Consider the following 21075-nt stretch of genomic DNA (forward strand, 5'->3'; position numbering starts at 1 on the left):
GTGTGTTGTCTCTGTGTTATGAGTGTATAAATAGGTAGAGGTCTGTCTGCAGTGAGGCAATGAGTAAAGTTTCAGTTCAGTAGTCAGTGCAGTCGTCTATGATCTGGGAGACTCCAGTTCAAGACCCGGTTTGTGGACCTCCTGCGTGAGGTAGTTTATTTATGAACACTTATTGTAACACTTTAAGTTTCTAAAATTGAAAGTGTAATAAAAACAAAACCAGGATTTTTAAACCTCTTTCCACTTTTATTCAAATACAATTAATTTTGCTGCTTCAACAAATATAGATACAAATACAAATACTGGGCTTTCTGCACATCCCTAGTAGATATATATATACTGTCATTCTATTATTTCTTGTTGAGAATATAAGTTCAGAGTGCAGTGAACATTTCCAAAGTAGATCTGGATTGGAGCTGAGAGCTGAATGTAGCAGGCTAGCACTTCCTCTCTTGGTGTCATGTTATATTTCGTTGTATATTATTGTCTTTGTAAGTCTAATTGACTATTTCAAATCACTATTTCAAACATTGATATTGAGTTGTTTTCAGTGATGAAAGCACTCTTTCAAGTTCTGAAGAGTAGTAGTCAGTTTCCACACATTTGCGAGGTAATAGTTGCTTACAGTATGTAATCGCTGCTATGAATGTGCTCAGTGTTTTAACATTTATCCCACATTCACCAGCACAATAGTAATTAACTAAAAACATCAATTTAATTCAAATTAACTTCTGGTTAATACAGGACATTAAGCAATTTAAGTCAGCAACTTAATTAATATAAATATTCAGAATGTGGATTTGTTTCTCCTCCAGATTTGAAAGTAATATGGAGTAATATGGATATCTGTCTTTTAGTCTTGTAAGGTACTTTGTTAACTGGAATCCACAAAGACAAAGACACATCGGAAGTGCATCAAGCAAAATATAGAAAATGTAACCAGATGGTGTTAACTGATAAACACATCTTGTGAAAAGAAACTGACAAGTTGTTAAGTCACTCTCATTTTGAACTACCCCTTCATTTAGCTGTCTCACTTCTCCCCTGTTTCAGTTTAACAGAAAAAGACAAAAATTGTGAACAACACTTCTGCTTTAAAAAGATGATCCTCTTTTTCTGCTAACTCGCTTTATTAAAAAATCAAATTTCAGAAGCAAAAACTCCATACATTGTAGTTGCAGGCAATTCTGAGATATAATAATGTAATTAGTAATGAAATGACTACATGTTATCTCCATCTACAAATTCCCCCAATGAAGTAACTTTAATGTAAGAGTAAGCAGGACAACACAACCCATTCATATACATATGAACACCATATAATAAATAAAGGTAATAATGTAGTCTTAAAAAATCTACTGCAAATGATAAAACAATATTGCAAGAATGGAATCTCATGCCTAAGAAAAAGCGGAAGTGTTTATGTAATGGAAACAAATTCATGCTTACTGTGAACTTCTCAAGAGACCAAACATTACATGCAAACTTATCTTTGATCTTCTAGAGAGCTGAGGGAAGAGGTGTGGCCAAATATGAGATTAAGTCCCAACACACACAGCACAAAACCTTTCATAAACCAATGTAAGAGCACACTGTGCACTGTGAGTTTTCAGTGTTTTAATAATGAATTAAATGTAAATATGCTTATAAATTAGAAAAGAGTAAAAATAAGGATGTATTACATCATGTAAAGATTAAAAAAGACGATAAATCAGGGACTACTTGAAAATATATATATTTAAAGAAAATATTTAACATTATACAAAACTAGTCTATAAAAATTAGTCACAGTGTGATGCAAAAGATGCACCTGAATGTTTGAGCTCCTTTGACAGGTTTTCATACTGATGCCAGTCATAACCCAGGAGTACATTAAAAATAATGAATAATAATAATATCTGTGAACTTTGATGGCTTGTATTCTTCTCATTGAAAATCTCATGAAATAAAGATAAGATACCTTTAGGCATCTTAACAAAAACCTCCTCCATCTGCCTTCAGCAGTCTTTGTAAAAATGCTGAACACTGCATATCACCTGCTGTTACAGACCTTAGCGTACACACATTCATCTTCTTTTGGTTGAACAGTTTTCCGAGGTCGCCCTGAAAACTTGACTTGGCCGTACTCCACCTCCATCTCTGTAGTTTGCTGAGGTCGCCCTGAAAACTTGACTTGGCCGTACTCCACCTCCATCTCTGCCTTCTGATGCATCTGCCTCCCCGGCCGCTGCACGATGTTGACATCAGCATAGGTCAATTCTTGGTCATCTTCTTCTGTAGAGTAGAGGGAGGAACACATTAAACACTGCATGACTACACATACTCAGTGCTAACAATAGATTTTTAAGGAAATTCTTTGACATTTTGGGGAGTAGACGTGAAAAGACTAATAGCATTCTCCTGTTTGTACATTAAATATGCAGCGATAGCCAGGAGACGGTTAGCTTAGCTTAGCACAAAGACTGGAAACAGCTAGTCTGACTCTGTCAAAAAGGTTAAAAATCCTCCCACCTCTAAAGTTCACTAATTAACAAGATATAACATGAATCACTGAACTTTAGAGGTGCTGGTAGGCAGATTTTTACACCTTCATATGGAGCCAGGCTAGCTGTTTCCCTGTTTCCAGTTTTTGTGCTAATCTAAGCTAACTTGCTGCTAACTTCATATTTAAAGAACAGTGGAAACGATCCTCTTATCTAACTCTGTAAGAAAGCAAATTAGTGTATTTCCCAAAATGTCAAACTATTCCTTTAATCTATAAGTAGACAAAAAACAATGATATTTTAATTTGGTGATGAAAAAAGAAACTTTGTACCTTTAGGTTTGTTGTTTTGCTTTTTCCTGTGACGACAGACGACTGCCACCCCGACCATTAACAGAATTACCAGTGCTGAGAGGACACCAGCTAGAACTGGTTTTAGTAATAAAAGACACAAGAGAAACACAGATCTTTCAGTAACCATGTTCTTAATGAAAGGTGTTTTTATGTACACATACATGGGACAAAAAGAGAAAAAGACATGAATGAATCCACTGCAGCAGAGTTGGTTTTCACTTACTAATGTAAATGTACCATGGGTCATCATTGCTGGAGTTGGTCACAGTTTGATTTGAGGGTTTAATTGACACAATGATGCCAGTCTCCTTACCCGTAGTGTCTGTGATCATGGTAGGGGTTGTTGTTGGATCAATACACAGGGTGTTAGTGGCTGAAAACACCCACTGTGATATGTTTGTCCCATCGGGTAAGGTGCAGTTGATGAATATGAAGCCTTCGGACAAACAAACAGATCAACTGTGACTAAAGTACAGTGTAATTATCGATTAGCTGATTTCTTTTTATTTTCTATCTTACCACAGGTAGATATCTTCTCTTCTTTTGAGACATTACTGACGTGATTCCTGACAGAGCAGACCAGTCGTCCTGAGACGTCTTGTTTCAGAGTGATGTTGTTGGTTTCATTATTTCCAGAGAGGAGCTGAGTGTCTGTCAGTGTGTGTCCATCCAGAGTCCAGCTGTACTGAGGACTGTCCGCTCCCTCAGAGGAGCAGGACACCCTCATCTCTCCCTGGGACAGACACTCAGACTCCAGCCGGACAGAGGACACAGGAGCTGAGAGAAACACACTCACATGACTTCTTAATGTGGCCTTAAACATATTCAGTATTTACATTGTAAATTCATATACAGAAGTACAGAATAAAATGATTCAGGAAATGCAACGCTACACTGTAGTTATGTGGCAGACTTTGAGTATTTCATGTGAAATGTTTGTTTGCAAAGGTAAAATGTAGAAATAGTATTTGTATAGTAGTATGTGTATTTGTTGAAGAGTATTTACTTGGTTTAATTTTCCAAAGTCATTTGTATTTTATTTATTAATTAACCTATAATTCAAATGATAAAGCTATTGGTTTATTATGAATAATACAAATTAAATTGTAAGATTAATAATAGCAAAAGTAGTTATTTACCTTGAATAGACAACTGAAGAGTCCACTTTTCTGATTCACGTCCATTTGAATCAAAGATGTGAAGGGTATATTCAGCACCATCAGTCCTGTTCAGGTTATTTATCTTAAATGTTCCATTACTGGGAGTAAAAATGGATCTGTCCTTCATCTCATGAGAGTCAATCTTATCCTTTCTCCCTTTAAGTATTGGTGTTGTTTTGTTTTTTTTCCATTCGTATTTAACTATTTCCGAGGCGTTGTCCATCAGCTGGAGCACCACAGTTCCTCCCAGAGCTCCATAACACTGAGTTCTATTCTGTCTGCCATCACAGTAGGTTTCAACACCTGGAAAATAGAAAAATAGTTAAAAAAAATATATATTATCACAATTGTGGTCATTCCATTTCAACTAAATTAATGACCGTGACAATGTTTTATGCAGGTGCAAATATTCATGTTTTAAAACAGAAACAACTCCGTCTCTCTCAGAGTACAGTTAGCATTACACGGACCTGTCAGTTAATAGTAATATTTAGTCACATTTAGTCATTTAGATTAGTCTAGTTTTAGTAAATTAACCTCAAACATTCATTGCAAACTCATAATATGTTTTTCACATCCACAGAAATTTATTTTTGGAGATATGAACTTTTCCAAAAATATGAAATTATATGTTTTCGGGGAATTTGTATTAAATAATGCACAACACATCTTAAGTTTAAGTCTTAGTAATTTCTATGGTGCTTCCGATTAAAAAAACATACTGTTTTTATAAGCATGATATAACTGAGTGCATTTTGTTTGTTTGTTTGTTGTTTATTTTAGCTATTTACTTAAATATCTGAACTCTCAGTGAAGAAGTGCGTTTATCCTAAAAAATTAATTTAATAGATTCACCTGTAGTGGATAATAACTGTAATTTTTACTGTACATGCACATGGATGTGGAATTGATATCCAGATTTCCTATTGCTCTAAGAAACAACTTTTTGTGACAATTTTTAAAAGCCTGATGAACCGAAGAGAAACAGAAACATCAGTTTCAAACTGCTGCAGTTGTCAATTGATTCTTAGAACTGGATTTATCTATAAAAGTGATCAGACTTGATCCTACAGCTGCATAAAAAGTCATAGATTCAGAACATGTTATTCACATAACGTTAAATCCAATATTAATGTGTCAAATAGTGAAACAGCTCACCATGAGAGACTCTGAGCAGCATCACCAACAGTCCAACCACAGCTTCCATGTCTCCTCACTGTTCAGCCTCTGTTGACCCAGTCAGCAGCTTTCAGACAAACTTCTCTACTTTATTGAATAGAAAACATGAACTTCCTACACTGAACAGCCTGAAATACAGTCATGTATGTCATCGACTTCAGAGGAGAACGTGTGGAAACTTTGACCAAGCAGAGGGTTGTTTCTATTTATCTTTTTATAGACAGAGAGGGGAAAAGGAAGTGGTTCTCGGTGTTACTTCTCTTTTTAACCTCCAACATGACAGAGAGCCTTCATATGTGTGATGGACTCAGTGGGAGAAAAGGAAACATCCCTCCTTCACACTGAAAGAGGATTTGAGACTGACAGTGTCATTTGTCATCTCTCTGTCTCACCATTGTAATAAAATAAGCATTTATATGATATATTGTTTGTCATCTCTAAATCAAATGATAACAAGTCAAATTTAACTGAAACTTGCTTTCCCAACCTTTCAAACTGCCCTGAACCCACTGACATGTCATTATTATCACAGCATGTTGAGCTCATAAAAACACAACAAACTGTATTTTAAATTCAGGTTAATCATTAAAGTCTCCAGTCATGAAAAAGGCATAGTGCAATATATGCAAAGTGCAAGACATATATTGTATCTGAGTGATGGAGAATAATATTCAGTTCAACTTAAAAGCTTCATAAGAAGAAATTTCAGGTAAACACTGAAGGTTAAACAGTTAAATATTATGTTAACTGAAAATGAAGGATTGTGATCAACTTAAACATCATTTAGTCATTTATATCAGTGTGGTGATTTGAGTTTTTATCTTGTGATTTTGAATACTTTCAGCAATAATGCAATAATTGTTACTTTTTTAAACATCATCCTCTAGATACAGTGGCAGAACAGCATATTGTATAGCTTTAGACTTTTTTTTATCAACCATTTATTTCCCCTGTGTCCTTTACTTGTTGCCTTTATTTTAATAAAGGGTATTTGCAATACTGTCCATATAAGACCACATAAAATGTTTAATCTCTAAATCAATCTACAGCCACAAGAAAATTGTTATGTCTATTGGCAAATGGAGCTTAGCATAAGTTCAAGCAGGAAGACTATTTATCACTCATTCATTCATTCTCTCTCTCTCTCTCTCTCTCTCTCTCTCTCTCTCTCTCTCTCTCTCTCTCTCTCTCTCTCTCACCGTTTCTCCTGCTCTTGTATCAGCTGATTAGGTGGATTACTTTTAATTAACAAATCAGATTCCGCCACAATTTCTATCAGCCTATCACGTCTTAGCTGACAAACTTGAAATCTGTTCTTCTCTCTGTCGTTGTCATTTCAGGGCGAATCCTCATGACCCTCCGCCGCCCCTTTCACCTTCACTTCATCATGTCAGCGCCAGATCCGAGATCACCAGAAGCCCGCTCCTCTCCTCATCATCCAGATCCCAATATTCCCATATTCATCACCACCACCAGTGTCTACAGTCCATCGGGGATATCCTCTTCTACTCATGCCTTAACTTCCCTCCTTATGAATATGATGACATCATGATGGCGTCTAATCGCCAAAGACTTTTCACATTTTCATCTCATTATGCATGTTCAATAAAGTCATTGTCACTTAAAAAAATTAAGTCTCTCTTGATTGAAATGACCTCATTTTATGTCCATGAACTACTGAAAAATAAGGTTAAGAAAGCAACAATATGCCATAATTCCTAAATTCATTGACAAACTGAAGAATACATTTTTCTGCCATCAAACTGGGATTTGGTGATGACAACCGTTCAACATACTGACTGTTTATTTGTACTTATGGGGAAATTGAGTAGAAGACAGTTTAGCACAAGCGAGTCTTTGGATTATTAAAACTGTCAAACCAAACTTCCCCTTAAGACATTTTTGTTTATATAACAGTTGGTGTGAATGATGGTTGTGGCTGTTATCATTCACTACATGGCAAAGAAATAAGATTATTCAAATCTACTGATTATTTCAGTTCCTCATTTGTTACAGTTTTTGTGTAACAAATGAGGTGCAAAAATAATGACATTCACACTGTGCTGCACTATGCTGTTGACCAGCAGTGGTGTCACAACATTTCTCTGTTATGTTCCTGGTGTGAAGCTCAACTTTGTCACATCATCCTCTCTCTCTCTTTCTCATTTTCAAAACCTTTTTGTTGTCCTGTTCAATCTGGTAATTATGTATTGTTGACATTGTCCTTATTTATTAAAAAATAAAGGGTTTTTAAAAATCAATAATCCTCTCTGGTCTCATTAGATTATGTCTCCCTACACTGGTAAAATGCAAATGTCAAGTAATACTTAAAGACTTCTGACATTGCACTCACAGCAATAAACATACATAAAGTATTTTACACCCAATATTAGAAGGTCAGAGAGTTTCAGTAAAGTATAATAACTCTGTGATGTAGAGTAATGTATTGCTCAGTATGCTCTATTGATCATTATTTTACCTTAAACTGAAGCACGTAAATATTTGATCTATTTTTGCTGGTCTCAGCAGAGTTTTATGAATCTGATCTATCTATAAATAATGGTGACGCCTCTGTAAACCAGCAGAGGGAAACCTCACACCTACTTATACTAGTAATGAGACTGGAGGGTTTTTTCAGTTCTCAGCAGGCATTAAAGGTACAATCTGTGATAAAAATGTCAACAAAAGGGCAGCTCACCCACATTTAAAAAACAAAACTGATTTAACTGATACGTTGTTATATTTTAAATTCTGAACACACGCAAATATAAATGATGTCACTCTTTTCTGAATTAAACACTTCAGTCATATATGTTCACATGCCAATATTTTATATGTGATAGATTCACATTTTGGGCTTTAATACAAACAATTTTGTCAATAAAAAGCTTTGAATACAAAACTGCAATTTTTACAATATATGCAGCTGCTAAATTCAAAATATCTGTACAAAAGTGAAAACCATGTATCTCCAAAACATCAACCTTTGACAATGCATATTTTAATAATCCAGTGTGTTTAAATTGGTTTAATTTAAGAAGTAAGAAAATATTTTAGATAAACTGAAGGATTAAAGATGCTGTAAGCATTTTTTTTTTGTTAAAATAAGTGTTAAATAGCTCTACACTGTGATTGCCATCACTGATATAGAGTGTTTGGTCAATAACATGGATCTCCCAGTCCCTCTGCTCTGAAGGAAACAGAAAATAATTTTTTTGGTATCCTGTTTTCACTTTATCCAATCAGGAGAGAGAACTCCACAAAGAGGTGGTCTTCTCTGAGCGTTCACAGGCAGGCAGCAGAATTTAAGTGTGACTGACCATGGCAGAACAGGTGAAACTACCAATTCCAGCATTTTCAGGAACAGCTCACACAACCAAATACACCAAGCAAAAGAAGACGGCTGAAGAAAAGAAAGAAGAAAAGAAAGCAGCCAGGAAAAAAAAGAGACAGGAGTCATACAAGACCTACATTTATGTCAGTGGGGCCTTTGATTGCTGGAAAAACCTGAAAGCAATGCACAGCTAGCCGTACTGCTTCTGCACAGGTAAGCTATATTTGACTCTGCAGTAGCTATATGGATATTTGTTAGTCAGCTGCTCTTTCTTACTGCTGTGACTAATATTGTAAGGTGCTGCGGTGAAGACGGCTGAGCGTTCATGTGATTACGTGGGGACGAGGGAGGGAAGTGCTAACTGCAAGAACAGACAGGAAGTTAAACAGAATGACAATATGGCTAACAGCCCCTTTAAGTGTTTTTAATTCCTCTGTTTGTCTAAAAATTTCAAAATCACCAAATTTGGAGATACAAGGTTTTAGCTGGACAGTGAGGATATGGAAATCTACAGTACAATAATTTCCAAATAGCATCAAAATGAGTTTCAGTAATAAAATGACAATATAAGCTCTATTCACAATGTGACATTTTCCTTTAACATAAATCGACACATTCAGCACATTTAGACATTAATGTGTCTTTGATTGTAACTGTAATTCACTTCAGCAGTAATGAAAGAAAAAAGTTTTGTACATTATCAACAGACAGTATCAACTGTAATGTTTCCTCTGTTCTATGATCACAGGCAGAGCCGTGGGGATCTGTAGGCTTTACCACTCTCTAAAGGCAGCAGCACACTGATGATTTCACAACAGGTCTGTTTACTTTTTAAATCTTTATAAAATATGCACTGAGCTCATCCTTTGCACTGTGATAAATGCAGGAAACACTCACCAAGACTTTTTTGTAAAGGTACTCACAGCGAGCTGCTGAGCTGTGAACACAGTGACAGAAGAAGTTTTGTAAAGAATAAAAACAGGAGAGAGATTTCACAGTAAATCCTGTAATTTTTTATACCTATAAAGACACATGGCCAATCACTGCAGAAGGTGAAAACCATCCCGATGGTTTCACAAAGTTAACATTCAGATGCAGAACTTCACAATTCAACCATTGCGAAGGAGTTCTCTGGATGGTCCCTTATTCGTGGTCTGGTGGAGGTTTCAACTTTGTTGTATTTCTTCTTCTTCCAAGCAAAATAGATGGCAATCCCAACCAACAGAGAAAGTACAACAGCTGCTCGCAAACCGCATACAAGCAGCGAATTATCTGTTCAGATACAGAGACACAAAAATCACGTCAGGTTTGCACTGTGACAGCAAAGTTAATTTTCAATTACCAAACTACAACAGACGGTACTGGTCTGTGTGATAAGAGTGGAGCGTTTAATGGACACTATAATGTTAGTTAGTTTTCACTTATTAATGTACCATGATTCATCTCTGCTGGAGTTGGTCATAGTTTGATTAGAGTGTGATATTAGTGGAGGGTTTAATTGACACAATGATGCCAGTCTCCTTACCCGTAGTGTCTGTGATCATGGTAGGGGTTGTTGTTGGATCAATACACAGGGTGTTATTGGCTGAAAACACCCACTGTGATATGTTTGTCCCATCGGGTAAGGTGCAGTTGATGAATATGAAGCCTACGGACAAAAAAACAGATCAACTGTGACTAATGTACAGTGTAATTATCAATTATCAAGCTGATTTCTAGTTATTTTCTATCTTACCACAGGTAGATATCTTCTCTTCTTTTGAGACACTACTGATGTGATTCCTGACTGAGCAGACCAGTCGTCCTGAGACGTCTTGTTTCAGAGTGATGTTGTTGGTCTCATTATTTCCAGAGAGGAGCTGAGCATCTGTCAGTGTGTGTCCATCCAGAGTCCAGCTGTACTGAGGACTGTCCGCTCCCTCAGAGGAGCAGGACACCCTCATCTCTCCCTGGGACAGACACTCAGAGTCCAGCAGGACAGAGGACACAGGAGCTGAGAGAAACACACTCACATGACTTCTTAATGTGGCCTTAAACATATTCAGTGTTTACAATGTAAATTTATGTACAGAAGTACAGACTAAAATGTTTCAGTAAATGCAACGCTACACTGTAGTTATGTGGCAGACTTTGAGTATTTCATGTGAAATGTTTGTTTGCAAAGGTAAAATGTTGAAATAGTATTTGTATAGTAGTATGTGTATTTGTTGAAGTGTATTTACTTGGTTTAATTTTCCAAAATCATTTGTATTTTATTTATTAATTAACCTATAATTCAAATGATAAAGCTGTTGGTTTATTATGAATAATACAAATTAAATTGTAAGATTAATAATAGCAGAAGTAGTTATTTACCTTGAATAGACAACTGAAGAGTCCACTGTCCTGATTCACGTCCATTTGAATCAAAGATTTGAAGGGTATATTCAGCACCATCAGTCCTGCTCAGGTTATTTATCCTAAATGTTCCATTACTGGGAGTAAAAACGGATCTGTCCTTCATCTCATTAGACACAATCTTATCCTTTCTCCCTTGAAGTATTATTGTTGTTTTGATTTTTTGCCATTGGTATTTAAATATTTCTGAGGCGTTGTCCATCAGCTGGAGCACCACAGTTCCTCCCAGAGCTCCATAACACTGAGTTCTATTCTGTCTGCCATCACAGTAGGTTTCAACACCTGGAAAATAGAAAAATAGTTAAAAAAAAAAAAATTATTATCACAAATGTGGTCATTCCGTTTCAACTAAATTAATGACCGTGACAATGTTTTATGCAGGTGCAAATATTCATGTTTTAAAACAGAAACAACTCCGTCTCTCTCAGAGCACAGTTAGCATTACACGGACCTGTCAGTTAATAGTAATATTTAGTCACATTTAGTCATTTAGATTAGTCTAGTTTTAGTAAATTAACCTCAACATTCATTACAAACTCATAATATGTTTTTCACATCCACAGAAATTTATTTTTGGAGATATGAACTTCTCAAAAAAAGTATAAATTATATGTTTGGGGGGAAACACATCTTAAGTTAAACTCTCAGTAACTAATTGTAATTTTTACTGTACATGCACATGGATGTGGAATTGATATCCAGATTTGCTATTGCTCTAAGAAACAACTTTTTGTGACATTTTTTAAAGACCTGATGGACCGAAGAGAAACAGAAACATCAGTTTCAAACTGCTGCATTTGTCAATTGATTCTTAGAACTGGATTTATCTATAAAAGTGATCATACTTGATGCTACAGCTGCATAAAAAGTCATAGTTTCACAACATGTTATTCATATAACGTTAAATAAATATTAATATGTCAAATAGTGAAACAGCTCACCATGAGAGACTCCGAGCAGCATCACCAACAGTCCAACCACAGCTTCCATGTCTCCTCACTGTTCAGCCTCTGTTGACCCAGTCAGCAGCTTTCAGACAAACTTCTCTACTTTATTGAATAGAAAACATGAACATCCTACACTGAACAGCCTGAAATACAGTCCTGTACGTGATCAGCTTCAGAGGAGAACGTGTGGGAACTTTGACCAAGCAGAGCGTTGTTTCTATTCATCTTTTTATAGACAGAGAGAGAAAAAGGAAGTGGTTCTCGATGTTACTTCTCTTTTTAACCTTCAGCATGACAGAGAGCCTTCATATGTTTGATGGACTCAGTGGGAGAAAAGGAAACATCCCTCCTTCACACTGAAAGAGGATTTGAGACTGACAGTGTCATTTGTCGTCTCTCTGTCTCACCATTGTAATAAAATAAGCATTTATATGATATATTGTTTGTCATCCCTAAATCAAATGATAACAAGTCAAATTTAACTGAAACTTGGTTTCCCAACCTTTCAAACTGTCCTGAATCCACTGGCAGGTCATTATTATAACAGCATGTTGAGCTCATAAAAACACAACAAACTGTATTTTAAATTCAGGTTAATCATTAAAGTCTCCAGTCATGAAAAAGGCATAGTGCAATATATGCAAAGTGCAAGACATATATTGTATCTGAGTGATGGAGAATAATATTCAGTTCAACTAAAAAGCTTCATAAGAAGAAATTTCAGGTAAACACTGAAGGTTAAACAGTTAAATATTATGTTAACTGAAAATGAAGGATTGTGATCAACTTAAACATCATTTAGTCATTTATATCAGTGTGAGGATTTGAGTTTTTATCTTGTGATCTTGAATACTTTGCAATAATAATGCAAAAATTATTACTTTTTTAAACATCATCCTCTAGTTATAGTGGCAGAGCAGCATATTGTACAGGTTTGAACTTTCTTTATCGACCATTTAATTTCTTTGTGTCCTTTAATTTTGCCTTTATTTTAGTAAAGGCTATTTGCAATAATATCCTTATAAGACCACATAAAATGTTTAATCTCTAAACCAATCTACAGCCACAGGAACATTGTTATGTCTATTGTCTAATGAACTACTGAAAAATAAGGTTAAAAAAAGCAACAATATGCCATAATTCCTAAATTCATTGACAAACTGAACAACACATTTTTCTGCCATCAAACTGGGATTTGGTGATGACAACCGTTCAACATCTTGACTGTTTATTTATACTTATGGGGAAATTGATTAGAAGACAGTTTAGCACAAGCGAGTCTTTGGATTATTAAAACTGTCAAACCAAACTTCCCCTTAAGACATTTCTGTTTATATAACAGTTGGTGTGAGTGATGGTTGTGGCTGTTGTCATTCACTACATGAAAAAAGATTATTCAACTCTACTGATTACTTCAGTTCCTCATTTGTTACAGAAAAACACGCAACAAGGTGCAAAAATAATGACATTCACACTGTGCTGCAATATGCTGTTGACCAGTAGTGGTGTCACAACATTTCTCTGTTATGTTCCTGGTGTCAAGCTCAACTTTGTCACATCCTCCTTCTCTCTCTCCTGACATTGCACTCACAGCAATAAACATACGTACAGTATTTTACACCCAATATTAGAAGATCAGAGAGTTTCAGTAAAGTATAATAACTCTGTGATGTAGAGTAATGTATTGCTCAGTATGCTCTACTGATCATTATTTGAACTTAAATTGAAGCATGTAAACATCTGATCTATTATTGCTGGTCTCAGCAGAGTTTTATGAATACAGAACTACTCATAAATAATGGTGACGCCTCTGTAAACCAGCAGAGGGAAACCTCACACCTACTTATACTAGTGATGAGACTGGAGGGTTTATTCAGTTCTCAGCAGGCATTAAAGGTTCAATCTGTGATAAAAATGTCAACAAAAGGGCAGCTCACCCACATTCAAAATACAAAATTGATTAAACTCATTAATTGTTTCTAAATGTATAACAGCACTAGAAAGCAACTACGTTAAAGCTCTTAATGTGTAATGCTTTGAAAGGTTTGTTTACATCAGTAATGTGTGTAGACATGGGAGCAAATCAGAGGGGTGTTCCATCAACGCAGCTAAAGAAAGCTGCGCGTACTTGATATAGCCTGGATTCAATTAATGTCAACTTTCACTTAAGCCTCAACCCGTTCAACTAATATGATTCAGCTGTGTCTAGTCAAAGCTAAATCTAGCCACGCTTGAACAATCATCATGTGTGCGTGTGTACGGGGTACATAAGCAGCCCCGAACAGTCGAGTGTTGAAAAGACGATACTATGTTGCAAAAGTAGGGGAAAACGAGAGCGGAAACAAACCCTGCTGATGAAATTATAGAAATTATATGAAGAATATGAAGACATCATCACTGAAAAGGGCAATACTGTTGTAATCAACAAGGCGAGGGAGATGGCTTGGCAAACATTTGCAGACAGATTAAATGCATAAATTATACAATCCTACTTATTGTTTCATTTGTATTTATTAATAAATGAACATTCAGATCACTAGATACTTTAAGACTGTGGCTATATAATCAGTAGGCTAGATAACATCAGATATATGTTTAAAACAATGGTATAGGCTATCTTAGGAGAACCAACATAACTACAATGCATTTACTGTTATTTGGTCAGTTTGGTGTAGTGTGTGAAGCTTCTCTGACCTTTTAACCCTTGACCTATATTTATTCTTCACTGTTGCATCTCAACAGGAAGAATCTTAATAGCCAAAACAGAACCGGGCAACAAGTCAAAATACAATACAAAAACATTTTCCAGAGTGGTAAATAGCCTTTAATGAAATGTGAAATGTATTTGTTAACATACTTGTTGAGCTGTGAATATGTACCTTTGTAGCCACCCAAAAAAAAGATGGAAGCCAATGCTACTGGTGGGGGACCTCTGCCAGAGGACCTCACACCTGCAGAGCAGCTGGTGCTGAGCCACAACAAGGGGCAACCACTAATTGAGGAAATAGAGGGGGGAACTCCTCAGAAGTCATTCCCCAAGGAGCTCGGGAGACACATGTACAAGGTATTGTCTGCTACTTTTCCTCCACAGGTATCAGTCTCTCAGTGATAATAACTAACAGTTGGCCTATATCTTTCAGTGAGTGGGGACACAATTTGCCTGCTGGATCCCCCAACTCAAGATGCTGAAGGCCTGACCCATGTGTGAATATGTCTTATCTTTGTCAAAACACTGCATTTTATGTAAATCTGTCTCCTTTCACTTTGACAACTGCAGTGTTCATCTATCTGCAGGGAGATGGCGCCAGCATGTCTAGTGCCCTTGAAGATAAGGACACAAAGGGCCTTTTCCAAACTAGCTCCCACACCCTCTCCCTACCTACTTCCACTCCATTAGCATGTTCATGTGGAGGGTCTGCCATATTAAGTGCCATCCCAAACCAACTAGCGGGGAGTGGAAGTGGGTTATAAATTCCTCCAACAGTGAGCCTGCATCGATGCTGACTTACTGAGCATGTGCAACATCTATTGTGTTCGTCATGGAAGACGCTCCATACAAATGGAAGTTCCGTGCGACAACCTGTAAACACATTTAATCTTAAACTGCTCAAACTAAGATGGACATTTAATATTGTCATACAGACGTTAACAATGTAAAGGTTATATTGTATTTAGGATCAAATATAGCTGTCTCTAGAGTAGAAAATGTTGTGTTCATTTGACTGTAAAATGTTGTATATTTACAGGGACTGTTGCAAAAACAAAGCAGCTCATACACATCAGAGTGAAAAATGAAAACATGTTCACCAAAAAAAGAAATGCCACCAAAGAAGCTTGGGAGTAAGTTTTATTTGTCTCTATAGGCTTAGGCCTACTGTGGAGTGAATGCCACCTCACTGCCCACACTGTTATAAGTTTATGTAGCCTATTATTAGTGTTGTGTATAAAAGATGATGTTTCTGACCATAACAGTTTCTTCACTATCCTCTCTGACATATTGCTTAACAGGTTCATTATCAAGGAATTAGACCTTGAGGGTGTTGTGTCACCCAAACAAGTCTCAAAGAAATGGGAGAACATCAAAAAGAAGTACAAGGTAAATTCGTTGTAACAGAGTGAAATGACTATTGTCTTAAATGCTGTAGTGATTTCTAATATGTGTCACTATTTGCACTAGGAACTGAGAAGGCCTCCCACTGGGTCTGGAACAGACCAGGGGGAGGAAACCCCAGCCACATGGTCATTTTATCTTGGCATGCATGAGGCAATGGGGTGCAAGTCATCTGTAACTCCTCCTGTTCTCATTGCCTCATGCATGTCAAGCCCTACTATACTCCCAGGTCCCTCTCCCTTCAGAATGTCCGAGTCCAGCCCCAGTGACCCCCTAACCCCATCAGATCCTGTTTCCCTCCCTAGCACATCTTCATCCTCACCTGAACCCCCCCAGCCTCCACCTGCCAAAAAGAAACGTGTGACCACTGAGCTGCTGATTGATTTTTACAGAAAGAAGCAGACAAGGAAGAAGAGCGACACCAGCAGATTACACAACAAACAGAAAAATTCCTTAGTTTATTTGAGGAAATGATGGACAAAATAAGAAAGAAATATATACATATATATACATATATATATATATATATATATATATTATTTTATTTATCTATGTTCATATATATATGTATGTGTTTGTTTGTTTAAAATTAGTGATATTATTTATATATGCTTATGTTTCTCCTGTGAAGGAGGGTCTTTATTTCATTTGCAATGGATAAATAATAAATGAACTAAAGAAAATTGACAATCCCTTTGTGTATCCTTCATATCTCCTGAGACAAGAATGTTCACAACCTCTTATTGTTATATCCCAATTAGTCTCATGACCTGTATTATCTACACTATACTTCTGACCACAAACTGAGGTGCCATAAAGGAAAAGGTAATCACATTTATTGTTTCAGAGGGAAAACATAAATGTTATTAATGATCACAGATACATTCTAGTAATACAAAACAGGCTTTTAGTACTCCACTTATACTTGCAGTGTTAGAGTGTCATTGTATTGGCAGTTACATGCGAAATGTAGTAAATGCAAATATAACCCAGCAAATTGAATGTGGATAGTAAAGGTAGAAGGAACAAATTTTGAATTATTGCATAACAAGTGTTCTTTAAAAATGGATCTTGACACTGGCATGTCTGAAAAATGGCTTATCTTCACTTATACAAAAGATGAGTATGCAAGGAGTGCACTGATGTGGTCTATCCCCCAAATATTAAACAGGTGCAGTTCTAAAGGAAAGTATTTTCCAACATAGGAAATGTCATCATATCCCAGGTGAGAAGGCTATGAAGGGGCAACAACTGCATGCTAGCATTTTAAATATATTATCTGTGTTCACATTTATAAACATGTACAAACTGGAGTGTAAGACAACAGTCATGCCTGACAATTGCATTTATGTTTGGGGTTAGATGGAAGTGGTATAAGTTAACATATGGTGATGTTTCACTTTTGTTATGTAGGGCCCCTGCTGACATGCATATTTTGCAGAATATCTTCATGGTCCAACAGTTAGAAAAAGTGATTTTGTAGTGCTAAAGATGAAAAGAGTAAACACACAGGTTTATAAGGCCAGTTCGTGCAGTTTTAATGGGCTATTTGGCCAATTAACAAAATCAGGACTGTCATTTTTTGTGAAATGAGAACTGCCTACAACATAAATACAAAAACACAATAAAAAAGAAACAAAAAACAGAAAAAACGCAGCACAAAATGCACAAAATTCACAAATAATCATGCTCGTGCAAGTACTGTGGCACCTGGACAGGTGCAGACAGATAGGCAGCAATCCTGTCCCTGATGTGGTTTCCAGGCCTTTCCTGTCCACCTGCACCAATGGGAGGAGCATTCTGGGTATCTTCTTTGGGTGAGAAGTCCTCCATTTCTTCCAGAACATCGTTCATGTGGATGCAAAGATTGTGGGGGAATGCACAGCAAACAATGATGTCTGGTGCAAAATGTGGATGGACCTCCAGGGCCTTAAAGAATGTGCCTCGCCAGCGTGTTTTCATCACTCCAAAAGCTCGTTCAACAACAGAATGAGCCCTGGAGTGATGCAAGTTATACCTCTCCTGGACCCGGCCTTGCAGAGGGTGCTTGTATGGGGTTATGATGCCAATTGGCTTTTCTAGGCAGGGATAGGCACCGTCCCCAAGGAGGTAATAGCCAGCTGGAGGGTATAGGGCCCGGCAGAAGATGGGACAGTTATGCAGAACCCTGGCATCATGTGCAGAGCCTGGATAGCCCACAAACACATCCAAGAATCTGCCTCTTGCGTTTCATATGGCCTGCATTTGTATGGATTGAAAAAAGCTTATCAGCACAGTGCAGGTTCCCTGGAGCTCTAATACGAATGTGGCATCCATCTATGGCACCAGCAGCATGGGCAATGGGCAAGTTAACTGAAGCCTTGGGCAATGGTGTGAAGCTCCTGTGGCGATGGCAGTGAAATTACAGTTGAGAGTTTGGCTTTTATGTCCCTGCTGACTCTGTGGATCATATTGTGCACAGTGGTCCTGGGAATCCCAAATGCAGAGCTGACCACAGAGAGTGATAGCCCATGAGCCAAACTATACAGGAACACAAGAACCTCCATCTCCTGGCCCCAACCGTGGTCACTTGGTGAGGTAATTAATTGAATCAAGTATGCCACAGTTGTTCGATTTAGACGAAAGTCCTTCTTGAGGCAGATGTCTGGATTACCGTACAACAGCATTATAGGGGTGGCATCATTTAACTGCATGTACAGCCCTCTGTCTGTCTGGAAAAAAGAGAATAACAGACTAAATGTTATTTGAATACCGTCAATACATCCAACATTCATCCACCTAGGTGATAGCATATGTATAGGCCTGTAGAAATGATGTTGCTGCTCTGACATTCTTCAACAATATTCTCCTTGTCTTTGTCTTAATTGAGGACAAACCGTTTTATCACATTACAGTGGAATTAAAATCAAGAATGTACTAGGCTACATCTACACAATTCCATTGTTAATCTACAATAAATAATTTATAGAACTTACTAAAGAAGAAGAATATACTACATAAAGATTAGATATGAATATAACACTGCTACAAAAAAACAACAAGAAAAAAAAAAGAAAAAAGATGAAAGTACCTTTCTCTGGTGCATCAACGCTAAAAGGCGCCTTAACGTCCATGCCTTCTGGAGGCTCTGTTCCTCTGATCTTCCAACAGCCGGTGGATCATGGCAACAGTTGCCGCTCCCAAAAGACACTGATAACATTTCTACAAAATGAAAGACAAAGACAGTGACAACCCACAGAGACATTGGGCCCTTTTTTCCTACGGCACAAAGCCAGCACTGGGTAAAAAGCAGTCAGCAGTTATCTCATCTCTCCCTTTGACAGACACTCAGCAAGACAGAGAACAAAGTAGCTGAGAGAAACACACTCAGATGACTTTTAATTATAACACATTCTCAGTCAATCTATACCGTTACTGATGAATAACAAGGCAAACATAAAATAAAAATATACTGTAGGATATCTATCAATATTACTAAATTACCCTGCAGGCAAAAAAGGCTCTTTACCTTGAATGGACAATTGTAGAGTCTGCTGTTCTGATTCATGTCCATCTGAATCAAAGATTTGAAGGGTATATTCACCACCATCAGTCATTCTCAGGTTTTTTATCCTAAACATTCCATTACTGGGAGTAAAGATGGATCTGTCCTCTATCAGATTAGACACAATCTTATCATTTCTATTCTATTTCTAATCTAGAGTTACCATCTAGACATGACTGTTTTTTCTACCTTAAACTTTTGTTAGTTCCGTACTCTTTGTTGCTAAGGTTGTTGCTAAGGTTTCTCCATGTATTGTTTGTGTTGTTCACTCTCATATTTCAGCTCAGATTTCATCTCAAACATGTACAGATGTATGTGAGAAGTTGACATTTGGAGTAAAGAATGAGAAAAATAAGTGAAATCCGACTACTATAGTTTGTTTCATGGTTTGTTGACGTAGCATCCTGAGATGGCGGAAGTCTGCCACTTCCAAGAGCTGGCCAATCAGAACAGAGTGGGCTCATAAGGAGGGGGTCTTAAGTAAGAAGTTTCTTAACTGTAAAACATGCAAAGATATTCCAGTAAAGCACCAGATTAAAAATATAAACCTGTAAATGTGTGTAATATGTCTCCTTTAAGTTCGCTGCACTCTGTCTCTCTCGGAGCACATTTAGCATTACATGGGCCTGTCAGTTATAATGTTTCACTGTAATACATTTAGTTATTTACTTTAGTCTAGTTTTACTAAATTAACCTCTCCTAGTCATTACAAACTCATGCTGTGTTTTTTACTACAGAACTTTACATCTGAAGTTTTCCAAAGATACCAAATTATATGTTGGAGGAGGAAACTTTGTATAAAATGATGCACAAGACATCTGAAGTTCAACTCTCAGTAATTTCTATGGGGCTCCCAATAAAATAATAAAAACATAGTGTTAGTGTTGGCATGATACAACTGAGTGTATTGTTTTTTGTTTTTTACTTGAGAAAAAACTGAAGGGACAAGAGAAAATTAAATATCGGAGGAGAAGAAGTCCTTAAATCCTTAAAGTATAATGTAATACATTCATCTGTAGTGGACAATAATTGTAATTGTTTCTGTACATGCACACTGATGTGGAATTTAATCTCCGTATTCTCTATTGCTCTGAGAAACAACTTTTTATGTTTATGGTGAATGAAACTCGTCACACAAAGTTTCAGCCATCTGAGGCTCATTAAGAGCTATTTGTGTTCGTGTGTTGATGAGGCCAAACTATATCAGTGTTGAACAGGACATAAACAGTGAAAAGGACAAAGTGGTTGGCAGGTTTGCCACTTTGAAGGAGAGGAGGATGAAATTTCTAAAAGGGACTCTGAAATGTACAAAGTTTGTTAAACTGTTCGGATTATTTTGTTCTATGGAGGATATTACACAAATGGACTAACGTTACACTAAACTACAGCAGTCTGAGCAGGGACAACAACCGGTGAGTGAAACATCCATAATTAGTCTTTATTAACTTAAATTTTAGTTATGAAGAAATCAGTCAGACTATTAGATTTATCTGTTGTTTAACTCCTTGTTTGCCGCATCTCAGCACCTGTCTGTGTCACTGCCTGTGGTGTTGTAGACTGTCCACTT

The 21075-nt window shown here is 36.9% G+C and overlaps 2 protein-coding genes and 1 long non-coding RNA gene across 4 annotated transcripts in view; all 3 read right to left on the bottom strand.

Moving 5' to 3' along the window:
* Positions 1-12103, bottom strand: part of LOC137189338 (T-cell surface antigen CD2-like) — a 36676-nt gene extending 24573 nt beyond the window's left edge. Inside the window, exons 1-5 of one of the 2 annotated variants that reach the window (XM_067599120.1) lie at positions 11848-12102; positions 10865-11188; positions 10245-10502; positions 10035-10157; positions 9095-9781 (exon numbers count right to left, since the gene is read on the bottom strand). In XM_067599120.1, coding sequence (XP_067455221.1) covers positions 9612-9781; positions 10035-10157; positions 10245-10502; positions 10865-11188; positions 11848-11896 — 924 coding nt within the window. In that variant the 5' untranslated portion in view covers positions 11897-12102 and the 3' untranslated portion in view covers positions 9095-9611. Of the gene's footprint in view, positions 1-9094; positions 9782-10034; positions 10158-10244; positions 10503-10864; positions 11189-11847 lie in introns of those variants that run through there. The other variant, XM_067599119.1, reaches the window with a different exon arrangement.
* LOC137189339 (uncharacterized) lies at positions 252-4302 on the bottom strand. Its single transcript, XM_067599121.1, has 5 exons — positions 3976-4302; positions 3356-3613; positions 3150-3272; positions 2816-2911; positions 252-2274 (listed from the first exon to the last, which is right to left on the bottom strand). The coding sequence occupies exons 1-5, from the start codon at positions 4217-4219 to the stop codon at positions 2033-2035; spliced, it is 963 nt and encodes a 320-aa protein (XP_067455222.1). The 5' UTR covers positions 4220-4302; the 3' UTR covers positions 252-2032.
* Positions 12104-16519: 4416 nt separating the features above from the next.
* LOC137189331 (uncharacterized) lies at positions 16520-20017 on the bottom strand. Its single transcript, XR_010929612.1, has 3 exons — positions 19473-20017; positions 19035-19165; positions 16520-18675 (listed from the first exon to the last, which is right to left on the bottom strand). It is a non-coding gene; the product is annotated as an uncharacterized lncRNA (long non-coding RNA).
* Between the last annotated feature and the right edge of the window lie 1058 nt (positions 20018-21075).

Source organism: Thunnus thynnus, chromosome 9 (genome assembly GCF_963924715.1).
Source record: "Thunnus thynnus chromosome 9, fThuThy2.1, whole genome shotgun sequence".
Lineage (NCBI taxonomy): Eukaryota > Metazoa > Chordata > Actinopteri > Scombriformes > Scombridae > Thunnus > Thunnus thynnus.